The 19,370-nt window shown below is 43.7% G+C and overlaps 1 protein-coding gene across 5 annotated transcripts in view; it reads left to right on the forward strand.

Moving 5' to 3' along the window:
• Nucleotides 1-19,370, forward strand: part of GMEB2 (glucocorticoid modulatory element binding protein 2) — a 127,054-nt gene that overhangs the window by 82,204 nt on the left and 25,480 nt on the right. For all 5 annotated transcript variants that reach the window (XM_078651690.1, XM_078651694.1, XM_078651692.1 and 2 more), the window contains exons 7-8: nucleotides 7,573-7,647; nucleotides 18,598-18,735. In XM_078651690.1, the coding sequence (XP_078507816.1) occupies nucleotides 7,573-7,647; nucleotides 18,598-18,735 (213 nt within the window). The remainder of the gene's footprint in view (nucleotides 1-7,572; nucleotides 7,648-18,597; nucleotides 18,736-19,370) is intronic.

Consider the following 19,370-nt stretch of genomic DNA (forward strand, 5'->3'; position numbering starts at 1 on the left):
ATGTTCTTGGTTATGTTCTTGGTTAAGGGAAAATCCAGCAAGTATTTTTTTTATCTAAAACATTCCATACAAACGATTACATTTTCTAAACTCCAAAGTGAAAAAGCTTAGGTGCAAATAATGTCTCTGTTGACAAGTGAGTCAAGCTATTTTCTGTTGTAAGAGGAGAGTTTCGACTGACTCCTGAACTAAAGCAGGAAACCAGCCTTCTAGTGTAGGCAACATACCTATAGAAGTGAGCAAATCCACAGAGCTAACAAAGTGGAGATAGATCAACTTCAGCAACACAGTCACAGATGGAGACTTGGCAGCACAAGCGGGTAAAGCATTTTAACGTAACAATACCTTGTCAGGTTGAAGATATTTACCTATTATATTGCAAGACTTTGACTTTTAATCTGTGCCCCTAAATAGACAGGAGTGAGGATCCTAAAAGACCCCTCTCAAAACATATACAGACTGCCACTGCAAGCTGCCTGTCTTGGTTCAGACAAAAGTGAAAACATGACATGGCACATATCCCTGTGTGCCACGTCTACAAACACTGCATGCGGTATAGGTAAGCCACCCCTACAGCTGGCCTTATGACCCTAAGGCAGCGTGCACTATACCACATGTGAGGTCCTATCTGCACAAGCAGATAAGCCCCTGTGCTGGTTCGCTGTATTGATGCCAGTATAAGTGAACAGGGGGGCCAATTTGAGTACATGTGCTGGACTCTGGTGAAAACTAGTTTCCCAGCTACATGAAGGCTTCTCTGAAAATAGGCATGTTTAGTATCAAACATCTTGTATCTGATAGAGACATCTTGCCTCAGATTCCTTACCTTAGAATTTCCCAGGCGCCAGGCTGGATCCGGAAGACTTATGCTGAGCAATACCCTTGCGTGCCGGTAGGTGACGTCGGGCAGCTCCGCATGATGTAGTCGGCATTGTCTGTGATGTCTACGTTACCTAAATAAGCGCCACCTCAGCTAGCGCAGATCCGTGAAGAGAGCTATTCTCTGTCACTTTTTTACAGGCTTTTTTTTACGTTTGTCTACTGTTTTTGGATTGTAGGTTTTTTCCTCTGTGTCAAAGAAAACTTCTGGATTCAAACCATGTGGCACCTGCCATCGCACTATGTCAGTGACTGATCCACACTTAATTTGTCTCTGCTCCCTGGAGCACGACCACAACTCAAAGTTGTGCTCCGACTGCCGGGCAATGGCTCCGAAGGCTTTGAGGGAGCGGTCCCCAAAGCTGCTTGCGGGCCGGCGTTCGACTCCACACCATTTACCATGGAGGTCTCGTTCCCAGTTGAGAGGAGTCCTAAATATTGTGCTTCCGCTGGAATTCGCAGGTTAGAGGCATAAGAAACACAAGAAGTTGGAGCGTGTTCAACTTCTCTCCACCCATCGGTCGACGTGACAAAGGAGTGTCAACGCTAGAGGCCCCCTTCTGCGGAGCAGGCGTCTTGGTCACCTCCGTACTTCTGTTCCTTTCCAGGAGCCGGAGCGACCCCCACCCAGCTTAAAGAATTCTATGATGCTGTGTGCCTCCTGTTTGGGCAACCTGACCCTCCTGACATGTCTTCTGGCCTCGGAGGCTCAAAGGGGGCTCTATCAAGATCTGTGCCGGCAGCTACTGCCCTGGCACTGATGGATCCGGTGGTGGATGCGGACTGGCGCCGGTCGTGCCCTTTGCAAGATCCCTCCCTGGCCGCCCCTGCCAACCCCATTCTTATCCTGATGAGCCTGATTGGCGCCTACAGATGCCGAAGCCTGCGACGATGGCACCCTTGGATCCTAGGTCGGTTCCTCAGCCTTATGTTGATGGGCTAGGAATGGAGGAAGATTGGAAGGGATCGCTCGACCCTTCACAAGACCAGCTTGAGCATGAAATGGACTGGTATCAGGATTTGGTGAGGCCAATGGACTGGATACCTCCCCAGATTCTGGCCTGCTTTCTCCCCATACCATGGCTATGCAGGAGGGAGCTTCATATGATATGGTGGTGAGACTGGCAGCCGAGGTCCTGGACCTTCAGCTCCATTCGGTAGAAGTCAAGATGAATATCTTCACAGAAGTCCTGCAGCCAAGTGTCACCTTCTCGAAACCCCTCCTGCTTTTCAATGAGACCTTAACTGATGTCCTGGGAACCTGGCTTTTCTGGGGATGTGCAGGCTTCCCTTATGGACATGCCCTTTGATGGCACCCCTCTTCGGGGACCAGGCAGACAAAGCCCTGGAGCGCTTTAAGCACTCATGGGCTACGGCCAAGTCCTTGGACCTCTTGATGGCCACCCGTTCTCCCATCTGCTCTTTACCCTGTTTGTGGACGCAGGAGGGGCTTTCAGCCATGCCAGCCATATCCCAGTCACAAGACTGCAAGTTCAGCAAACTCTGAGCAGCCATGGGCGCTGTTCATTTCGGCCCGTGGGTCAGGCAGTCAAAGGTTGAGTCAGGCCTCTTCTCTTTCTGCAGCCTCTAGACCTTTCTAGTCCGGGCCTTCAAGATCATGGGCGGCCGGTTGGTGGCAGGATTAGCCATCACGTCCACCACTGCAAAATATTACATCAGATGAGTTGATTCTTCAGGTAGTCCGAAAGGTCTACTCCCTCACTTTCAAGGCTACCCCTCCCCCATGCCTCTGGCTTTAGACCGGCAGACGGAGGACCACCTGAACTTGCTTCAGGAGGAAGTCGGATCTCTCTTGGCATCAAGAGGGTTCTGGCACCAGTAGTAGGCTGCGGTTGCTATTCCCACTACTTTCTGGTCCCGAAAAAGGGCAAGGGCCTTCATCCTACCCTAGATCTGCAAGCCCTCAACTACTTCCTCAAAAAGGATAAGTTCAGAATGCTTAGTCTGGCTGAGGTCTTGTCTGCCCTAGACCCCGGAGACTGGATGGTAGTGTTGGACTTGCAGTAAGCCTATTTTCAAATTCCCGTCCTGCCTGCCCATCGGCGCTACTTGCGGTTCACGGTAGGCAATGAGCACTTTCACTTCACAGTGCTCCCCTTTGGCCTTACCAGCCCCCCTTGGGTGTTCACCAAGATGAGGGCCGTGGTCACAGCTCAACTGCCCAGATCAGGGGTGTCAGTCTTCCACAATCTCGACGACTGGCTGTTGAAGGAGAGCTCACCTGAGACTCTCCTCTCCCACCTCCAGAATACGGCGAATCTCCTGCTTTCGCTTGGGTTCACTATTAACTTGCTAAAGTCACACCTGACTCCCTCTCAGATATGCCCTTTCATCAGAGCTGTTCTGGACATGGTGCAGTTGTGGGCTTATCCTCCTGAACGGGAGTCCAGGATATTCGAGCTATGATATTTATATTTCAGCATCTACCCTGGGTTTAGGTGAGACTGATTCTGAAGCTGCTGGGCCTCATGGCCTCCTGCATCCTTCTAGTGAAGCATGCCAATTGGCATATGCGGTCTCTGCAGTGGGGCCTAAAGTTCCAGTGGGCGCATCTCCAGATCTCAGAGGGCACTGCAAAAAGATCTGCAGTAATGACTGACAGACCACGATTGGGTCAGCGACAGACACCTCTCCCTTACCCAACCATTACTGACGTTAGTGACAGACACTATACTCCTGAGATGGGGTGGCCATCTGGGAGAGGTAGAGATCATAGGACTCTGGTCTCCGGTGAATCCAGACTCCACATCAACCTGTTGGAGATCCGTGCAATCGGATAGGCATTGAGAGCTTTTCTACCCTCCATCAAGGGAAAACTGGTGCAGGTGTTCATGGGCAACACCTTGGCCATGTGGTACTGCAACAAACAGGGCACTGTGGATTTTTGGGCCCTCTGTCAGGAAGCTCTGTGCCTCTGTGGTGCAACGTCCCTTTCAGCAGTGGGGAAAGCCTTGGTTAGATCTGTTCGTCACTGCCAAGAATGCACAATGTCAGTAGCTCTGCTTGTTGGAGTTTCCAAGGCGGCTCTCGTTTGGAGAAGCTTTTCGTCTCAAGTGGAGCTTTGGCATTCTGTACTCCTTTCTGCCAATACCACTCCTGTCCAGTGTTCTCATGAAGATTAAGTAATGGCTGGACCCAAGTCATCCTTGTGGCTATGAACTGGGCTTGGAAAGTCTAGTATCCCAAGCTTTTGAGCATGTCCATCGATCCTCCAATCAGGCTGACCCTTTGGGAGGATCTTCTGTCATAACATCAGAGGAGGTTTCTTCACCCGAACCTGTCAGTGCTCCGTCTTCTGGCGTGGAAATTGATTAGCAATGGTGGACAGCTTTTGACTTTCCCTCCAGCAGTCTGTAATGTTTTCTTGGCAACTCACCGTCCTCCACCAAGACAATATATGCCGGCCATTGGAACAAGTGTGTGGCATAGTGTACAGCAAAACAGGTTCACCTTTTATCTGCACCCCTTTCCCAAGTTCTTTTGTTTATCTTTACCCTAGCACAGAAGGGCTCTGCCTTGGGCATACTGAAGGGGTATTTATCGTCTATCTCCACCTTTCTGCAGCTGCTAGATCAGCCCTCCCTCTTCAAGTCCGCTATTGTAAATCTGTTCGTTAAAGGCCTGCAGCACGTTTCCCCCAGCTCGCTTCGTTATGCCTCAAAGGTACCTTAACTTAGTTCTTACCTCTCTAATGTATGCTCCTTCGAGTAGCTTCATACCTGCCCTCTTAGGCTCCTCACCACCAAGACAGCCTTTCTGGTGGAAATTACATCTTTCCAGAGCGTCAGTGAACTGCAGGCATTTTCATCTCAGCCTTCGTACATCTCTTTTTTGTCAGACAATTTGGTCCTTCAAACATGAGCATCCTTTTTGCCAAAGGTGGTCACCCAGTTCCACGTAGGCTAGTCCATCACCTTTTACGCTCCTCCTCACCTCAGGAAGAGGAGAGACTCCCCCGGTTGGACCCAAACAGCCTTGACACTCTACCTTGACCGCAGAAAACCATTCGGGGTGAACGATCATCTCTTTGTGGGGTATGGAGGGGCCAAGAAAGGGAAGGCTGTTCCCTGCTCTTAGCAGGAGAGCAGCGCGGGGATTGGGCAGGGAGTCGGTGATGTAGCCCCAGTGTCTGCTGGGACAAGTAAGAACCAACGACCAAGGTGCGAGAAAGTAGGTGTCCGGCAGCAGGTAATTATTTTTTATTATTATTATTAAACTCTCTACCCCCTCCCACCCTGTGCTCCCACTCCCGTGCGTCCCCGACTCCCCATTTTTCAATGTGGTGGGCGCCACTGCCAAACCCCTGAGGGCATGCGTGCTCATTGTACCAGAGCAAAGGCTGCAGCCACTGCGTTAGCATGTGGAGTTCCAGTCCGTTCACCAAGCACTGCTGCCTAGGCAGTCATGTCCATCAGGACAGGCACTTTGCCCGTTGGGTCCTGAAGGACTTTCTGGTCTAAATCGAGTACGCAGACCCACCCTCCTCCGGGGAGGTATTGCCTGGGTATCAATTCTAAGGTAAGGAATCTGCAGCTAGAAGTCTCTAGCAGATGAACAAGTTACTTACCTTTGGTAATGCCTTATTTGGTAGAGACTCAGTCTAGCTGCAGAATCCTTTCGGACCCACCCAACATCCCCGCTCTGCAAACCGATTTTTAGGTACAGGGCTATTCCCTTTTCAGTGCCCTAGTTCTTCACACCAGTGGTCTGTGTTCTTCGCAGCTCCGTGCTTCTGGCGTGAAAAGTCGCATCAAGAAACTGACATCCACACACTGGGGTGGTGCCTAAATAGGCACTGCGCACGTCACTTCTGGCACGGACGACACCACGCGGAGCCGAATGACGCCACCTACCAGCGCGCAGGAGTATTGCTCAACAAACATATTTGGATCCAATTTGACGCCTGAGGTAATTCCAAGGTAAGGAATCTGTGGCTATATAGAGTCTCTACCAGATAAGACGTTACAGAAGGTAAATAACCTGTTCTTCCCTTAGTTAGACACTAGGGGCCACATGTATCAACCCATTTTGCTTATGCAAATAGTGCAAATCACTAAATTCTGCCGTTTGCGAATGCAAAACAGCCTTTCAAGATGTATGAAAGGCTTTGGCAGTGGATTTTAGGTAATCACAATTTTTTGCGATTATCTAAAATTAGGACTACAAATAGGGAATCGCATTTGCGATTCTCTAACAACATGTACCAAGCATTTTCTAAATGCTAATTTTTGCATTCAGGAAATGATGTTATCATCGACTCCAAGTTGATGGTAACCATGTGCAATTTTTGAATATGCAAAAATAATGTTTTTTTCAAATTGACATGTAGCGCACTCTGGTCCTAGGACACGTGCACATTTTTTTCGAGGGTGCTTTAGATTGTTCTTAGGCCCCCGTACACCCTTGGTTTTGCATTACCTAATATGCGATTACCAATTAGGTAATCGTAAATTAGCTAATTCCAAACCATTCGCACCTATGGGCCTTTAGGGCCACAGGAACAAATGGAGCTGAATCGCTATTTGGTAATATTAAGAAATCGCTAAATCTTTAGCGATTCCTTACATACATCGCATTTTGCGACTACTAAATAGCGATTCAGTAAAAAAAATTATACATGTAGCCCTAACTGCTATCTAGCGAATATCAAACATGGTTTTGAAAAAGAAAGAATACAATTATTTTTCTTGGCCTTGCATCACAAGCTGTAAGGGGATCCGGTGAAGGCAATGGGTGAAACAGTACAGAGATATATTTTGTTCTGTATGTGAAGACCTGTCTAGCAGTCTTCAAGTAAGATGAGGTAGGTTCTGTATGTGTCATACAGCCTCCAATACCAGATGTTGTTTGATCATATATGTAGGCTGTATAGGACCCTGTTCGGTGTCTGCACAATATTTACTCTGACTGCATTGTGTTACTGGAAGCTGCTTCTGGCAATTATAACAAATATAAAGAAGGGTTCCTATTCTCCAAGCATCATGGCATAACGTTGACAGTACATTTTCTGATCTACGCACCTAGTATCGCTGAGTGAACCATTATATGTTCTTTTATGTGGAATGCCCTTTAAATAGTAAAAATACATTGGAAAAAGATTCTTAAGTATCTTATACTTTCCTGACAGCCACACCTCAAATAGTACCAATGTACCAGAAAATGCTGATGAGGTGACCAAATTGTCATTAAGGAGTTCACCTCAGTGGCAAAAAACATTCTAGAACTTCTTCAGAATCTGCATTAGGTGATTTTTGATCATCAGAAAAGCTTGTTTAGGCTTCCACTTTCAGTCCACTTTAGACGCTTCCAAGAATGTTACCTATAATAGCCAACGAGAACACGAGTTGGGTTATTCCCACTGTTCTTGTTTGGGAAGCATGATATTGAAATCCTAGACATTGAGGAAGACAAAACCATTAGAGGGATCATCATTGAGTCACTTCATGGAGAACTATGTTTACAAGAAGCGATTTTTCAATATTTTATGCCCTGGAACAAGCACATAGTCAGACCCATACTTGCTTTTCTGATCGGTTTAATTCTAAAATCCTTACAGTTCCAAAGTATGACAGTAATCATGATCATGGGAAGTCAAGAATGTACAGCAACTAATTCAACTCAGAGTGAATTTGAAAGAGGCAGCCTTTGTTACCTGTTTTGTTTCTTTCACAGTGAATGGATCACCAGCAACCATCACCATAGAAACGTGCGAGGATTCAAGTGAGTGGGCGGCAACAGCTATTGCAGGTAAGAACTGCACAGAGCAGAACAGGTGCATTGTTACTGGTATTGTACACAAATTTGTGTGAGTTGCTTCTCAACTGCACTGTTCACTTGTTCCACAAATAAGGCTTCACTGTCTTAAAGTGCCCTGTTATCTAAAGAGATTGAGAGCAAATTGACCACAATGTGGACGATGAGATATTTCTGTGAATAACAGTGAGCTCATATTTGACCTCTCAGTATAATCAAAGTTTGCTTTGCTCAAATGATTGAGTAAGATATCTACTATTACAAACAAGATAAATATTTATTTTTTCTCTGTATTTAATTATTCCGCTCATACTATATAATGTAATGTGTACCAGTTAGCTGTGCAATATTAAATATAAGTGCAGCTTCAAAAACAGTTAACAACAGTAAATCTCCATAGATGGCTAAAGAGTTTGAACAATGGTTATGTTCAAGAAAACTTTTCAGTCGATGGGAAACTGGGGCTACCCGGGCGGGGGGTGCTCTATGGTTCGTATGATGCAGAGACGTTTTTGCCCCAGACACTCACCGTGGCCCGGGAGTGAAGGACAGCCTCGTAATTCCTGGGTTGGAGGGAGAGGCCCATTGAAATGACTCCACTGTGGTGCAGTGATTCCCTTAGTCAAGTCTGCAGGTTATATAGCTTCAGGCCATGGAACCTCATAGGCATATCCACGGTGGGTGATGTGTGGGAAGACGGAAACATGCTTACCTGGGCGGAAATGAAGGCCCAATACGATCTAGCCCTCACTGAAGCCTTCCGATATATGCAACTTTGCCATGACTTCAGAGCGCACATCCCAAATCGCACCTCTGTCCCGGAATCCTCGCCGCTAGAGGACAGCGTCCTCTCGGAGGTCTTACCCAAAAACACTGTTTTGCTCATTTACAAGAAATGACTCAATAACTCAATAAACATCCTCCCCACACTTAGGAACAAATTAGGAACGAGACATTGGAGATTGTGAGGACTGGGACTGGGAGTGGGAGTGGGTGGAGGCACTGGGAGCTTTTAAGGAGGTGGCCACTAATACACAGTTTCGCCTGGTCCACATACGGATCTTACATCACTCATATTACTCCTGTACTGCGGTCTGGGCCAAGGGTCTCTGTTGGACGGACCACTGTCTTCAGGGTTGTGGTGAAAGGGGCCCCTTCTTCCATACTCTGTGGTCTTGTCCAGTGGTAAAAACCTATTGGCTGGAGTTCCAGAGGGTAATGGAAATGGCACCTCCGGACACGGCGAAGATATGCCTTCTTCACATATGGGGGGGACGATCCACCACAAAGACATAGCAAATTGTGGCTCTCACTGGACCTTGTGGTAGCCAAGCAAAACATTGCACATTTATGGGGTGCTAGAGAGGCTCCAACTGTGGTGGGGTGGGAAGGAGATATGGACTAGTGTATGGCAAATGAAAAGTCGATCCATCTGGGCTGGGGTTGTCCACGCAAATGGGAGAGAGTCTGGGCCGGATGGCGCTACTACAGAGGTTTGAATACTGGCTCTGATTTGGATCACATTGACCTCGACGAGGGCTCCCCCTAATACAGTGGAAAGCTCCAGATAAGGTGTGGGCTTTACTTAATCTCTTGAAGTCATGATGCTTTACATGTCTCACTTGTAGGGGGTCCTACTCCAGAGTTGGGACACAAAGGTGTTATGCAATGTACTTGCTGCTCTATCTCTGTTGTTTAAAAATTACATAAAAAGATTATTTTAAAGAAAAAAAACTTTGCAATAACTCCAGGAATAAACGTAATAGATTTCGAGCTGCTATCAGGTGATTAAAGGTAGGCAAAACACAGTCTGAAGTTGATTCCTAATGAAAAACACAAAGCTAGTGCAGGCCACTGATATGTTTAAGTTATAAGATTTATAACTGGAGAACTGCATGGCTTCTCATGTCTTATGCTGTCTACCAGATGACTTGGAGGCACCAATTGAATGTCTTTGTACAAAAACAACAAGCACAAAAATGCTCCCGAAGTAACCGTTTAGTATAACCAGTTGTAGCAATTCAGAAAGTGTTGGTATCAAAAGAATGCAATCTACTAATAGAAATGAATGAAGTATAAAAACAAGTGTAGAAGTTAATAACAACATACCATTTGTCAAATGAAATGCAACATACTCTATTCAGTTTCAGTTTTTCAATGCTCAATATTTTCTAATACTAAAATATGTGTGTATATATATATATATATATATATATATATATATATATATATATATATATATATATACACATATAGGGGACAAACACCACACACCGACATATGCCAAAAGGTTCATCAATGCAGAATCCATCAAAATTAGTGTAAAAAACCAGTGTAATTCTGCCTGAAAAGGAATAGCTTCCAAAAAGAATCTTATCTTATACAATGCTGGCACTCTAAAATGATACCAAAATAATGCACAATTAACGTAGACACTTCGGACTCCTGTTTCATCTGTATGTGGTATCATCTTCAGGACCTTATGTCAAGATGACAAAATGGCCAACTCCTGACACCAAAATCCATGATTTGCTGCTACACATTACAACAATTTGGTAGACAGCAGTTGCCAATGTCAACACAAGAAGCAGAAAACTTGGCTAACTACTCTGAATTATCTTGGGGAAATGGGCTGCCATACAGGGTCAGTCCTAAATGGCAATCACTTTATTAAGCAGGCTGTAGAAAGAACCCAACACTACAAAATGATACAAACAGATACTGACATGCAGCCACCATTCAAGCAGTCAACACCTTGAATCTCTGCTTTCAAGGTTTGAGTGTGGAGTTTGTCAAATCTTGTGATTGTGACCACTGTGCAGAAGTTCAGATAAAAAGATAAGTGGCCTATATACTGCATAGTGGTATTGAATGGGAAAGTATTTCATTCTTGCACATCCAGAATTGTGCATCTATCTCATAGAAGATAATCATTACAACATCACTTACATATGTATTCATACCTCTGTCTAAGCGCTGTGATAAACTAATGGTTTTGCCTGGACTCAAATTTGTAGCCTGCTAATTACGTGAAGGGCTAGGTTTTATAATATGAACACATAGATGCACGGCTGACAGTGCTGCATCGAGAGGCTGACCAGCAGATTCAAGCCCCCAGTTCGTCTTTCAGTGCCCAAAACTACCAGTTCGTTTTTCAGTGCACAATATGAGGGATCAGGATTTCCCTTTCAGGAGAGTGTAATGTGTGGCTACACCTGCACTTGGGGGTGCCTTAGGCAATAGTTAGGACCTCAGTGCAGCCTCATAAGGGGTGCCCTGGGGGGAAGGGGGGAATTGACTGTGCACTACTTCATATGTGGTATACAACAAGTGCACCTCCCTTAGACCCATTTGTCTTGTTCTTTTGTTTATAACACAGCACAGGCACTGGGCAAAGGCATTCCCTCATATGGGCTAAGCTATGGCCCATGGACCTATGCAATGGAGAGAGCACTTCATTTCTGATTAATCGGGTGCAAAATGTGCACAATAGCAAACCAAATTACAGAAGTGGCTGTACAAATGTCTTTTCCCTTAAACAGAAATTACTCACATTTCTATGCCTTCCTGCTCTGTGTTGAATGAGGGCATATCATAATTTAAAGCCGAAACTTGTACTGCATGGACACTGCACCTCCTCCCATTTACATCAACTATATATCTCTTTTTTATGAATGAAGATGTATTCCTTATTGCAAGTCTAGTTATCTGCAAATTCAGAAATATTATATTGTCCCTGCTTAGGCTTGGGTTATTAAAAAGATCCCAAGAAGAAAACATGTCTATGGGAGGCAGCAACTGTGGAGGAAAGTGCTGTATGATCTTGCATGATACACTGCATAATAGATTTGGCCAGCATGAAATCAGTAATGTTCTTACAATGGGGTGGGCTAGTGGGAAAGGGCACTGGACGCCACCACTGTTATGGCCAGCTTTGAGCTATAAGGACAATCTTTGTGTGTGATGTTTCTCTACTTCAGGATAAAGGAATAGCTGGAAAGCATAGAGGTATATTCCTTACCTGTCTATAAAAATATTAGGAGACTTGGAGTCTGGTTCTAAGTTTCTGGATGCCACTACTTTGCCTCTTTTCTTTGGTCTCGATGATGAATGGCAACACTCTTTGTTCATAGAAGACATCTCTGAGACTTTCCTGAGACAGCACCCTCTTGTTCTCCTGTAAGAGATACCTTCTTATGTCATCTCAAAGGATATTCTGAAGCCCCAAAAATGGACTGCATTGACTTAAGGTCGTGAGAAGTATATGTTTAAAGTGTTCTTCATGATTGCTTGGATTTCATACTTGGATAATCCATTGTAACTTTATTGTCTGAGTGATCAAAATTAAATTTGACAATATTGATACATGGAACGTCTTTAAAGTCAGTTAATTTAGTCTCTCTACAGCAACATATGTAAGTGTTCCAAACCTTCTCTGGTCAGCGACTTCCCTTTCACTGACAGTTTACCATGGTACGCTTCATAATACTGCTGTGCAGCCTCTATAAGAGACAGTGGGGAAGAGACTTCTTGATGCAAATCCCCTTCAATATGTTCCTACTATGGCACCACCAAGGTAACAACTGATCCTAATTGCCTTTTTCATGACAAAATTGATCTTCTGGACATTTTTGAAGAGATCTCTTATGAAATCTCTCATCCAAGAGGCTTAAACCACTTGACACCATGCGGCACAAAAGTGAGGTGATACATCTGGGTGTTGCATAAAGAAGTTTCTGAGATGATGAAGTTTTCTGAAGACAGTCTGTACTTGAAAGATATACTGATGCAAAATTCATGTCTAAAATTGCACATAAGAAGAGGATGATTTCAACTGGCTTGTAGTCAACGTTTTGTAGTTCCTTTGCAGCCCTAGAATGAGGAGACTATTGGTTGCACCTTTAGATTTTGCAGCTCCTTCGAACAAGTGTTATATTTGATCAGCCTGTCCTTGCATAATATACACATGATTTCTAGAACCTCAGAAAAGCGGACACCACTGCCATAGACTTGAAGATATATAAATTCAGGGGTTTTGTCCTACGGGACCAGGCAGTACACAGAAATTTAAATATTACAAAGGCGCCTGGTCTCGAGTTTCATTCTGCTTTTTAATTAACATCAAACTTTGAGCTTCAAATTAATTATAAAGCTTATGTGTCATTTCACTTATTTTTAACAAATTTCATATTTACTTTCCTTTTTCCATATAAGAGGTTCTAACACATCCTAACAGAAATTATAAACACATTGTGCCAAACAAAACATAATTTGATACAATTACATGCATATGAATAAATCAATACAATACTATCTTTATCAAAACTTTACACGAAGGTACACCAGAAACAGTTGTATTTCAGTCCTGCCTACTTATTTCTTTATATGTTTCAGGACTGATTTTCACCATGGGCTTCTTTTAACCTAATGTGTCCAACAACCCGGGACACCCTTTTATTTTCTGCCCTTGGTGAGTTGGAGAGACGAATCTCCAATAATTTATTCATATGCATGTAATTGTATCAAATTATGTTTTGTTTGGCACAATGTGTTTATAATTTATGTTAGGATGTGTTAGAACCTCTTGTATGGAAAAAGGAAAGCAAATATGAAATTTGTTAAAAATAAGTGAAATGACACATGAGCTTTATAATTAATTTGAAGCTCAAAGTTTGCTGTTAATTAAAAAGCAGCATGAAACTCAAGACCAGGCGCCTTTGTATTATTTAAATAGACTTGAAGATGGCATGTGTGACAGACCGTAAACTATTAAAAACAGAACTTTAAGTTGGCACCATTGCTTGTTGACCCTGAAACAGAAAATCTAAAAATGTTCCCCAATTATTGGGATGTGGAAACTGTCTTATAAATATGTTGCTCACATCCCACCCTCCTATTGTAATTGCAGATGGATTTAGAGGATCACCAGGAACCTGAATTTTCCCTTTTCGCCTTATTGTTTGCTTTTTTAAGGCATAATATAGGTGGAGATTACTAATTGGACCTTTTCCTTAAGGGACACCTCCAAGCCATACCATAGCAACAGTCATGAACAGAGACCACTGCTGAGCTGCTGGTGGAACTAAACATTTGGTTTGAAGTGATTATACCATCTTTAAGTATACTCTTTAGTCTGTAACCAGTGGATCTTCAAACTGTGTGATCAAGTACCAAATAGCACGGGAACAATGGCCGAGGAGCTCTAAGGAAATTAATGCTCCAAGCAATTTTGCTGCTGCCTGCCAAATTTACTTGAAGTGAGTATCTCGCTCTCCTTGTCTGGGTGAGTAGTAGATGGTGGGTGAGTGCGGAATCTGTTGTAAGCGGTGCAGACTGTCAATGAATTGCAGGGGTATTCTCTCTAATAAGAGGAACAGGGTTCTCCCTTAGAAATAAAAGACCAATAGAAGACTGAATCAGTTTGCAGGTTTCCTCTTTGGCATGAGAAACTCCTCCCTGACTGAGAATGTGAATTTGATGTACACAGGGTTTGCGCCCAAAGTACTGAAAATAACAGATGCCTGTATGGGGAAGAGGTGTTGATATTAAGCTTCCTTACGGTCCTGTTATTAACCTATTGAACTAGGACTTCTTCCAGGGAAAATATTGATTGTAGCATTTCAGGTAACCAGGGTAATATGCTTAACAATCAAGGACTATACAGCAGTTTATTTTATCATTTGGCCTGTGATTTCTCTTCGTCTTGAACACAATGGTGCCTCTTGTATGACGAAGATGGCCTCTCGTGCGTAATCTGTCTCTACAAGGTCAGCTGTCCTAAGTCTGTAGAGCATATGCCCATGGACATTCCTATGATATTAGAAGGGCCACAATAAGCTAGATCTTTGGTAGTAGGTGCTACAGGGCACTCTACATGATGAATCAGAGGCTGGCCATCTGGGGCTAATCATGCCCTGAAAAATTAATGTTTGTGGTTGTACTTTTTCCCATTGTTGAAGCTGATCTTAGTGGGGAGCATTGACATGAGCGTCATATTGAAGTGAACTTTGACACTGAAACTCTAGTTGCTAAAACCCTTGATGCTGTAGACGATTCTAGTGACGAAAGGTATCTCAAGCAATTTAAGGACATTGAGAAACACCAAAACATTGCTTCAAAAGCTTCTTTACATTGAAAAATAGCCGAAGTAAGAAAAAGCGTGGAAAAGTGAACTTCTTAACTGACATTGCTAGTGCTTTGTAGGACATTAAAGCTTCTTGATTATTCTATTCTGCAATTTTGTATATCTTTTCTCTGATTGTATAGAGTACAAGCTATCATCCAAAAGGGTATACTTGTGTGACTAAATCTAGCTAAGAAGCATAGATTTAGGTGAAAAGTAAGCCCTTAGTGAGAAAACCATGTGTTCAGTGTCACAGAATGCAAATTCGTTCTGCAATAGTGTGGGGAGAAGTGTGTTCTAATGTTTGACTGATAAGACTGAAAATGGGCGCCCTCCAGCCTTTGAAAGATGAAATTTGGGAACAGTAAGAAGTCTTTGTGACATGGATCGAAGTGTTCTCATAGGCGGTACTTGTGAAATGATGAGTGTTATTGCAGAGGGCCTAGATTGTCATATACTTGATTTACAAGACCAAGAGATTTGAACAGATGCTCTGTAAATCTAGGAATTCAGTGGAGTGATGACTTGCAAGGAGATAGGTATGCATGCCTAGTAAGGAAGAACCAGGTCAAAGACTTTCTTCGGATGCTCACCTGTTTAAGGCAAGCTAGTAGCATTTCATGGTTTACTTTATCAAAGTCTCTGTGACGTCAAGTAGAACAGAGCTGCTGAATGCCCTGATGTACCTTTAATCTAATGTTTTCAAACTCTGAAATCAAGTTTGTGTCCGTACGATGAAGTGAGCGTAAACCTGATTGTACGAGGTCAGGAACAGAGCTCATTTCCAAAATAGAATGTGGTCATTAACTGATTATTTTAAGGATTTTAACAGAAACAGGGATCAACGTACATTGAACAGTAGTTACTCAATATATTGGGATCAGCCAACGGTTTCTTTAATAAATGAAGAACCATGACTTTATTCCCTCAAGAGGGAACAAATTCTTCTCTGAGAGATAAATCACATGGATTAATGAGCAATTGAGCTGCGGAATTGGTAACAGAATGTAGAATTGAGGCAGAGTAGGGATCAAAGGGAGAGCACGATTTAGTGGTCAGATATGTTTTTTGCTAGTACCATATCGTATTAAACTAATTATGGTGCATTAAGTGATCAGTGTCATAATTTGGTTGTTGTAAAAGGTAATCCATTATCATCCATTATGTGTTTTTTCATGAGAAGTTAAAGCGGGCTTTCAGTCAAATGTATGTTATAGCACAAAATATTTAATAAGAAGTGACTTTTTAAAGATAAACTTTTTTGTTCTATAGGCTTGTTGTTTTAGGAGAAAATTTAAAATAATGTTAAATCTGAGATTAGGCACACACATTTATGAATATCAGAGGTTCTCATGATAGAGAAGTACTGTAATAATTGCTGCTCCAGTGATACCACATCCAACTTGAACTGGCTTGGTCTGCACGTAAAAAGCACCATGCAAAGCAGAAAAGTGCAGTGCATTTGAATAATGTTCCATCATAACTTTCAAAGCAAGAACATCAATTTTTTATAGGTGCCTGATGTAGAGAACTGGGCTTTTGTTGCAGTTGCCCCCATTTGATGCCCTCTTTTTAGCTACTAGATGCTGATTTTCGACTCTTGACAGTGCACTGAGGCCTGCTAGCCAGACCTCAGTGCCAGAGCTTGTTCCCTAAAACAAGGTGTTGTCTAATTGTGTTATGAGCGGCAAGGGATTTTAGCTCCCTAATAAATGGTAAAAGGTACTTGTGGTACCTAGTGTAGGGATACTCAGCATATCTTATGCCACCCTAAGGGACCCACATACAGATTCCAGACAGACTGCCATTGCAAGCTGCGTGGCATGGTGCAAACTGTGAGGGAAAACACAACATGACACACTCCTGTGTGTCATGCCAAAGTCACTGCATCTAATATATGTAAGTCACCCCTACAGCAGGGCTGTAAGTCCTAAGGCAGGGTGCATTATATTTTATGTGAGGACATATCTGCATGAGCAGATGTACCCCTGCGGTGTCTGGTTCTATTACTAGATACTTTGCTGGCCTGTCTACTGCACCCGACCTTCGTGGAGCAACTAGTTCACCCTGCCACTGTGCAGAACCTCAAGAAACCCAGAGGGCTGCCAGCGCTTTGGAACTCCCTTGGAGTATTAGAGCTACTCCCCTGTAGCTGCAGGCACCAAAGAAACGAGACCGGGTACACCGACCAGCCACCTAAGGAGTCTACGGTTGCGGCAGCTGCCCAGGAAGAGGTAGCAGTTCTCCTACAGGTCAGATCCATCCTCCCTTCAAGTGTGGGGATGCCAGGACCGACCAGAGCCGCACAGCACCAACCCTTGGTGCACTGGACCCCTTGCAGCAGCCAAGACTTGTTGTGCCAAGACTGGACACTGACACAGAGGACGAACCAAAGAGTGTGTCTGTGACCTCAGCCATCCGATGCTTCAAAGCACCTATGCAGAGCCCAAGTCCAGGGGAAGTGATGATGCTAATGGGGTCCCCAGACCCACAAGAGCCAAGCCCACGCTTGGGTATGCCCAGACTCAACTTCCAGTCACCGTCTGCTGCCTCTTTCTGCAGGCTTGCTCCAACCGCGAGAGACTCCTGCACCAAAATCTAACGTCAAAAGACACCACTGCATCCGACCCCCACAGCCTGAGGCAAAGTGGACCAAAGGCAAACCCCACTTGCTCAAGGATCTAAAGGGTCAAGCATCTTGTTGTCCTATGTTAGTGAATGGGACACCAGATGCACCCGGACACCCCCGGAGCCTCCCGAGGTGACCTGTTGGTGTGGCCTTGGACCTTGCCCCCTACTCGCCTCAAATCCAGAACAACAGTCCCGTAAGTCACTGGCAAGTGTCAGAATGCAATACATGTCTTTCCTCAATAGGTTAATATTGCCGAACCAGAAAATGCTCTGAATAAATTTCTGAAAACTGTAAAAATTCATAACCTGATTCTGTTGATCTTGGTATCTAAATGAATATAAAAGTATGTGTCTTTTATAAATTGCAGTTGGATTTCTTTATTGAGTGTGTCTAATTTACTGCCTTTGTGTGTGTAATAAATGCGTAGCACTACCCTCTGATATGCCTAACTGCGCATCCACACTATTACAAACGAGAGCATTTGGGGTGTAATTTGTTCCTCCGTAATTCATTTGCGATTTGCCTGGACTCTTTCAACAGGATACCTCTTTTGGTATACCAGCTTCCTACAGGTGATATTGAGACTCGCATTCACAAAACATTATTCATTGGCTGTAGCAGTGGTACATTATTGAACAGTTTCCTATGGACATAATATGGTTTTTAATGTTGAAATTGGAAAGGACCAGTCAGCACATTGTAGTATCTACACATGGGCTCCTCACTGTCATGACCATCCATTCACCAAAATGTCTTCGATGACAGAAGTGCACCTTTGTCTCCTCCCCGCAGCCGCTTACCTTGCAAAACCTCTCGCCTGGGGAGACACGTCCCTCAATGTAATCGCCAGAATGTACTACCTTAAGTCCCTCCACAGCCTCCTCTTAAAGTCATGATTTCTGCTTTTTATAGTGTAGTCAATTTCCAAGAGAAGTTTCAGATAGACCAATGGTACACAAGAGGGAGCATCTCCTTTCCCTACTAATTGGCATAAAAGAATATTATGCATGTTTTTGCTACGTACAATGTAGTAAATATCTATTTTCACTGTCTGGCTAGGGTTCATATCTCTACCTCAAAGAGGTAACAATTTTAGTGTGTTTGGTTTTCTTGCTACCTCGATTCTATTGTTACAGCTGGTCACCTCTACTCAGTCACTGACTTTATCTTCATTTTTCTTGCTGTCCAGATGATACCTTCAACTTCTGGCAGGGTCTGAGGGATGCAGGCCTGCTCGAAGAGGTGATCCAGGAGTTACACCAGGAACTTTTGGAAACTATAAAGGGGATTCAGTTGCGGTTACAGGATCCACCCCTACAGGTCCAGGGTAAGAAACTGAAGTACAAGGGCTATACAGATGTACGATTGGGATCTGGCTACCCGGCCATACTGAGGTAGCTAAGGAAAAGTGTGATTTATAATTCTTACAGGTTATTAGTTTCAGAGCATGTTCCTTCTCGAATTTTGGCTGCGCAACAAATCCGTTTTTTTCTTACTTGGCACAGAACACCTGTCTTAATTCCTCCTTACTAATGCTTAATAACCAATTTGTCCAGGTTGGATTCTCCATGACTAATCACCTACCCATGATGAGCAGAATTTGGCCTTAGCACCAAGTCTAATAACTAGGACAAGCATCTCCATCCATTTGACATTCAGTTATACCTTTGAATGTTTTCAGTGGCCGGAGGGACGGTCTCTGAGTCATAGATGACAGGATGTCCACTCACACTTTAAAACTAAATCACATACAATTAAGTGTTTTCTTATTTTTTTTCCTCGTCTCTATCCACTAAGGATTGGCATTTCGTTCTGTGTTCCTAGCCTCACCTCTCCATTAGTGTCATCTGTTAAGTCACTGAGCTTCCAAATGAATTTCTAAACTTTTTTTTTTTTAATATATTAATTTCAGAGGTAGAAAAACAATCAAGTAATGCAAAGTGGTACAAAGTGATTAGGTCA

Source organism: Lissotriton helveticus, chromosome 7 (genome assembly GCF_964261635.1).
Source record: "Lissotriton helveticus chromosome 7, aLisHel1.1, whole genome shotgun sequence".
Lineage (NCBI taxonomy): Eukaryota > Metazoa > Chordata > Amphibia > Caudata > Salamandridae > Lissotriton > Lissotriton helveticus.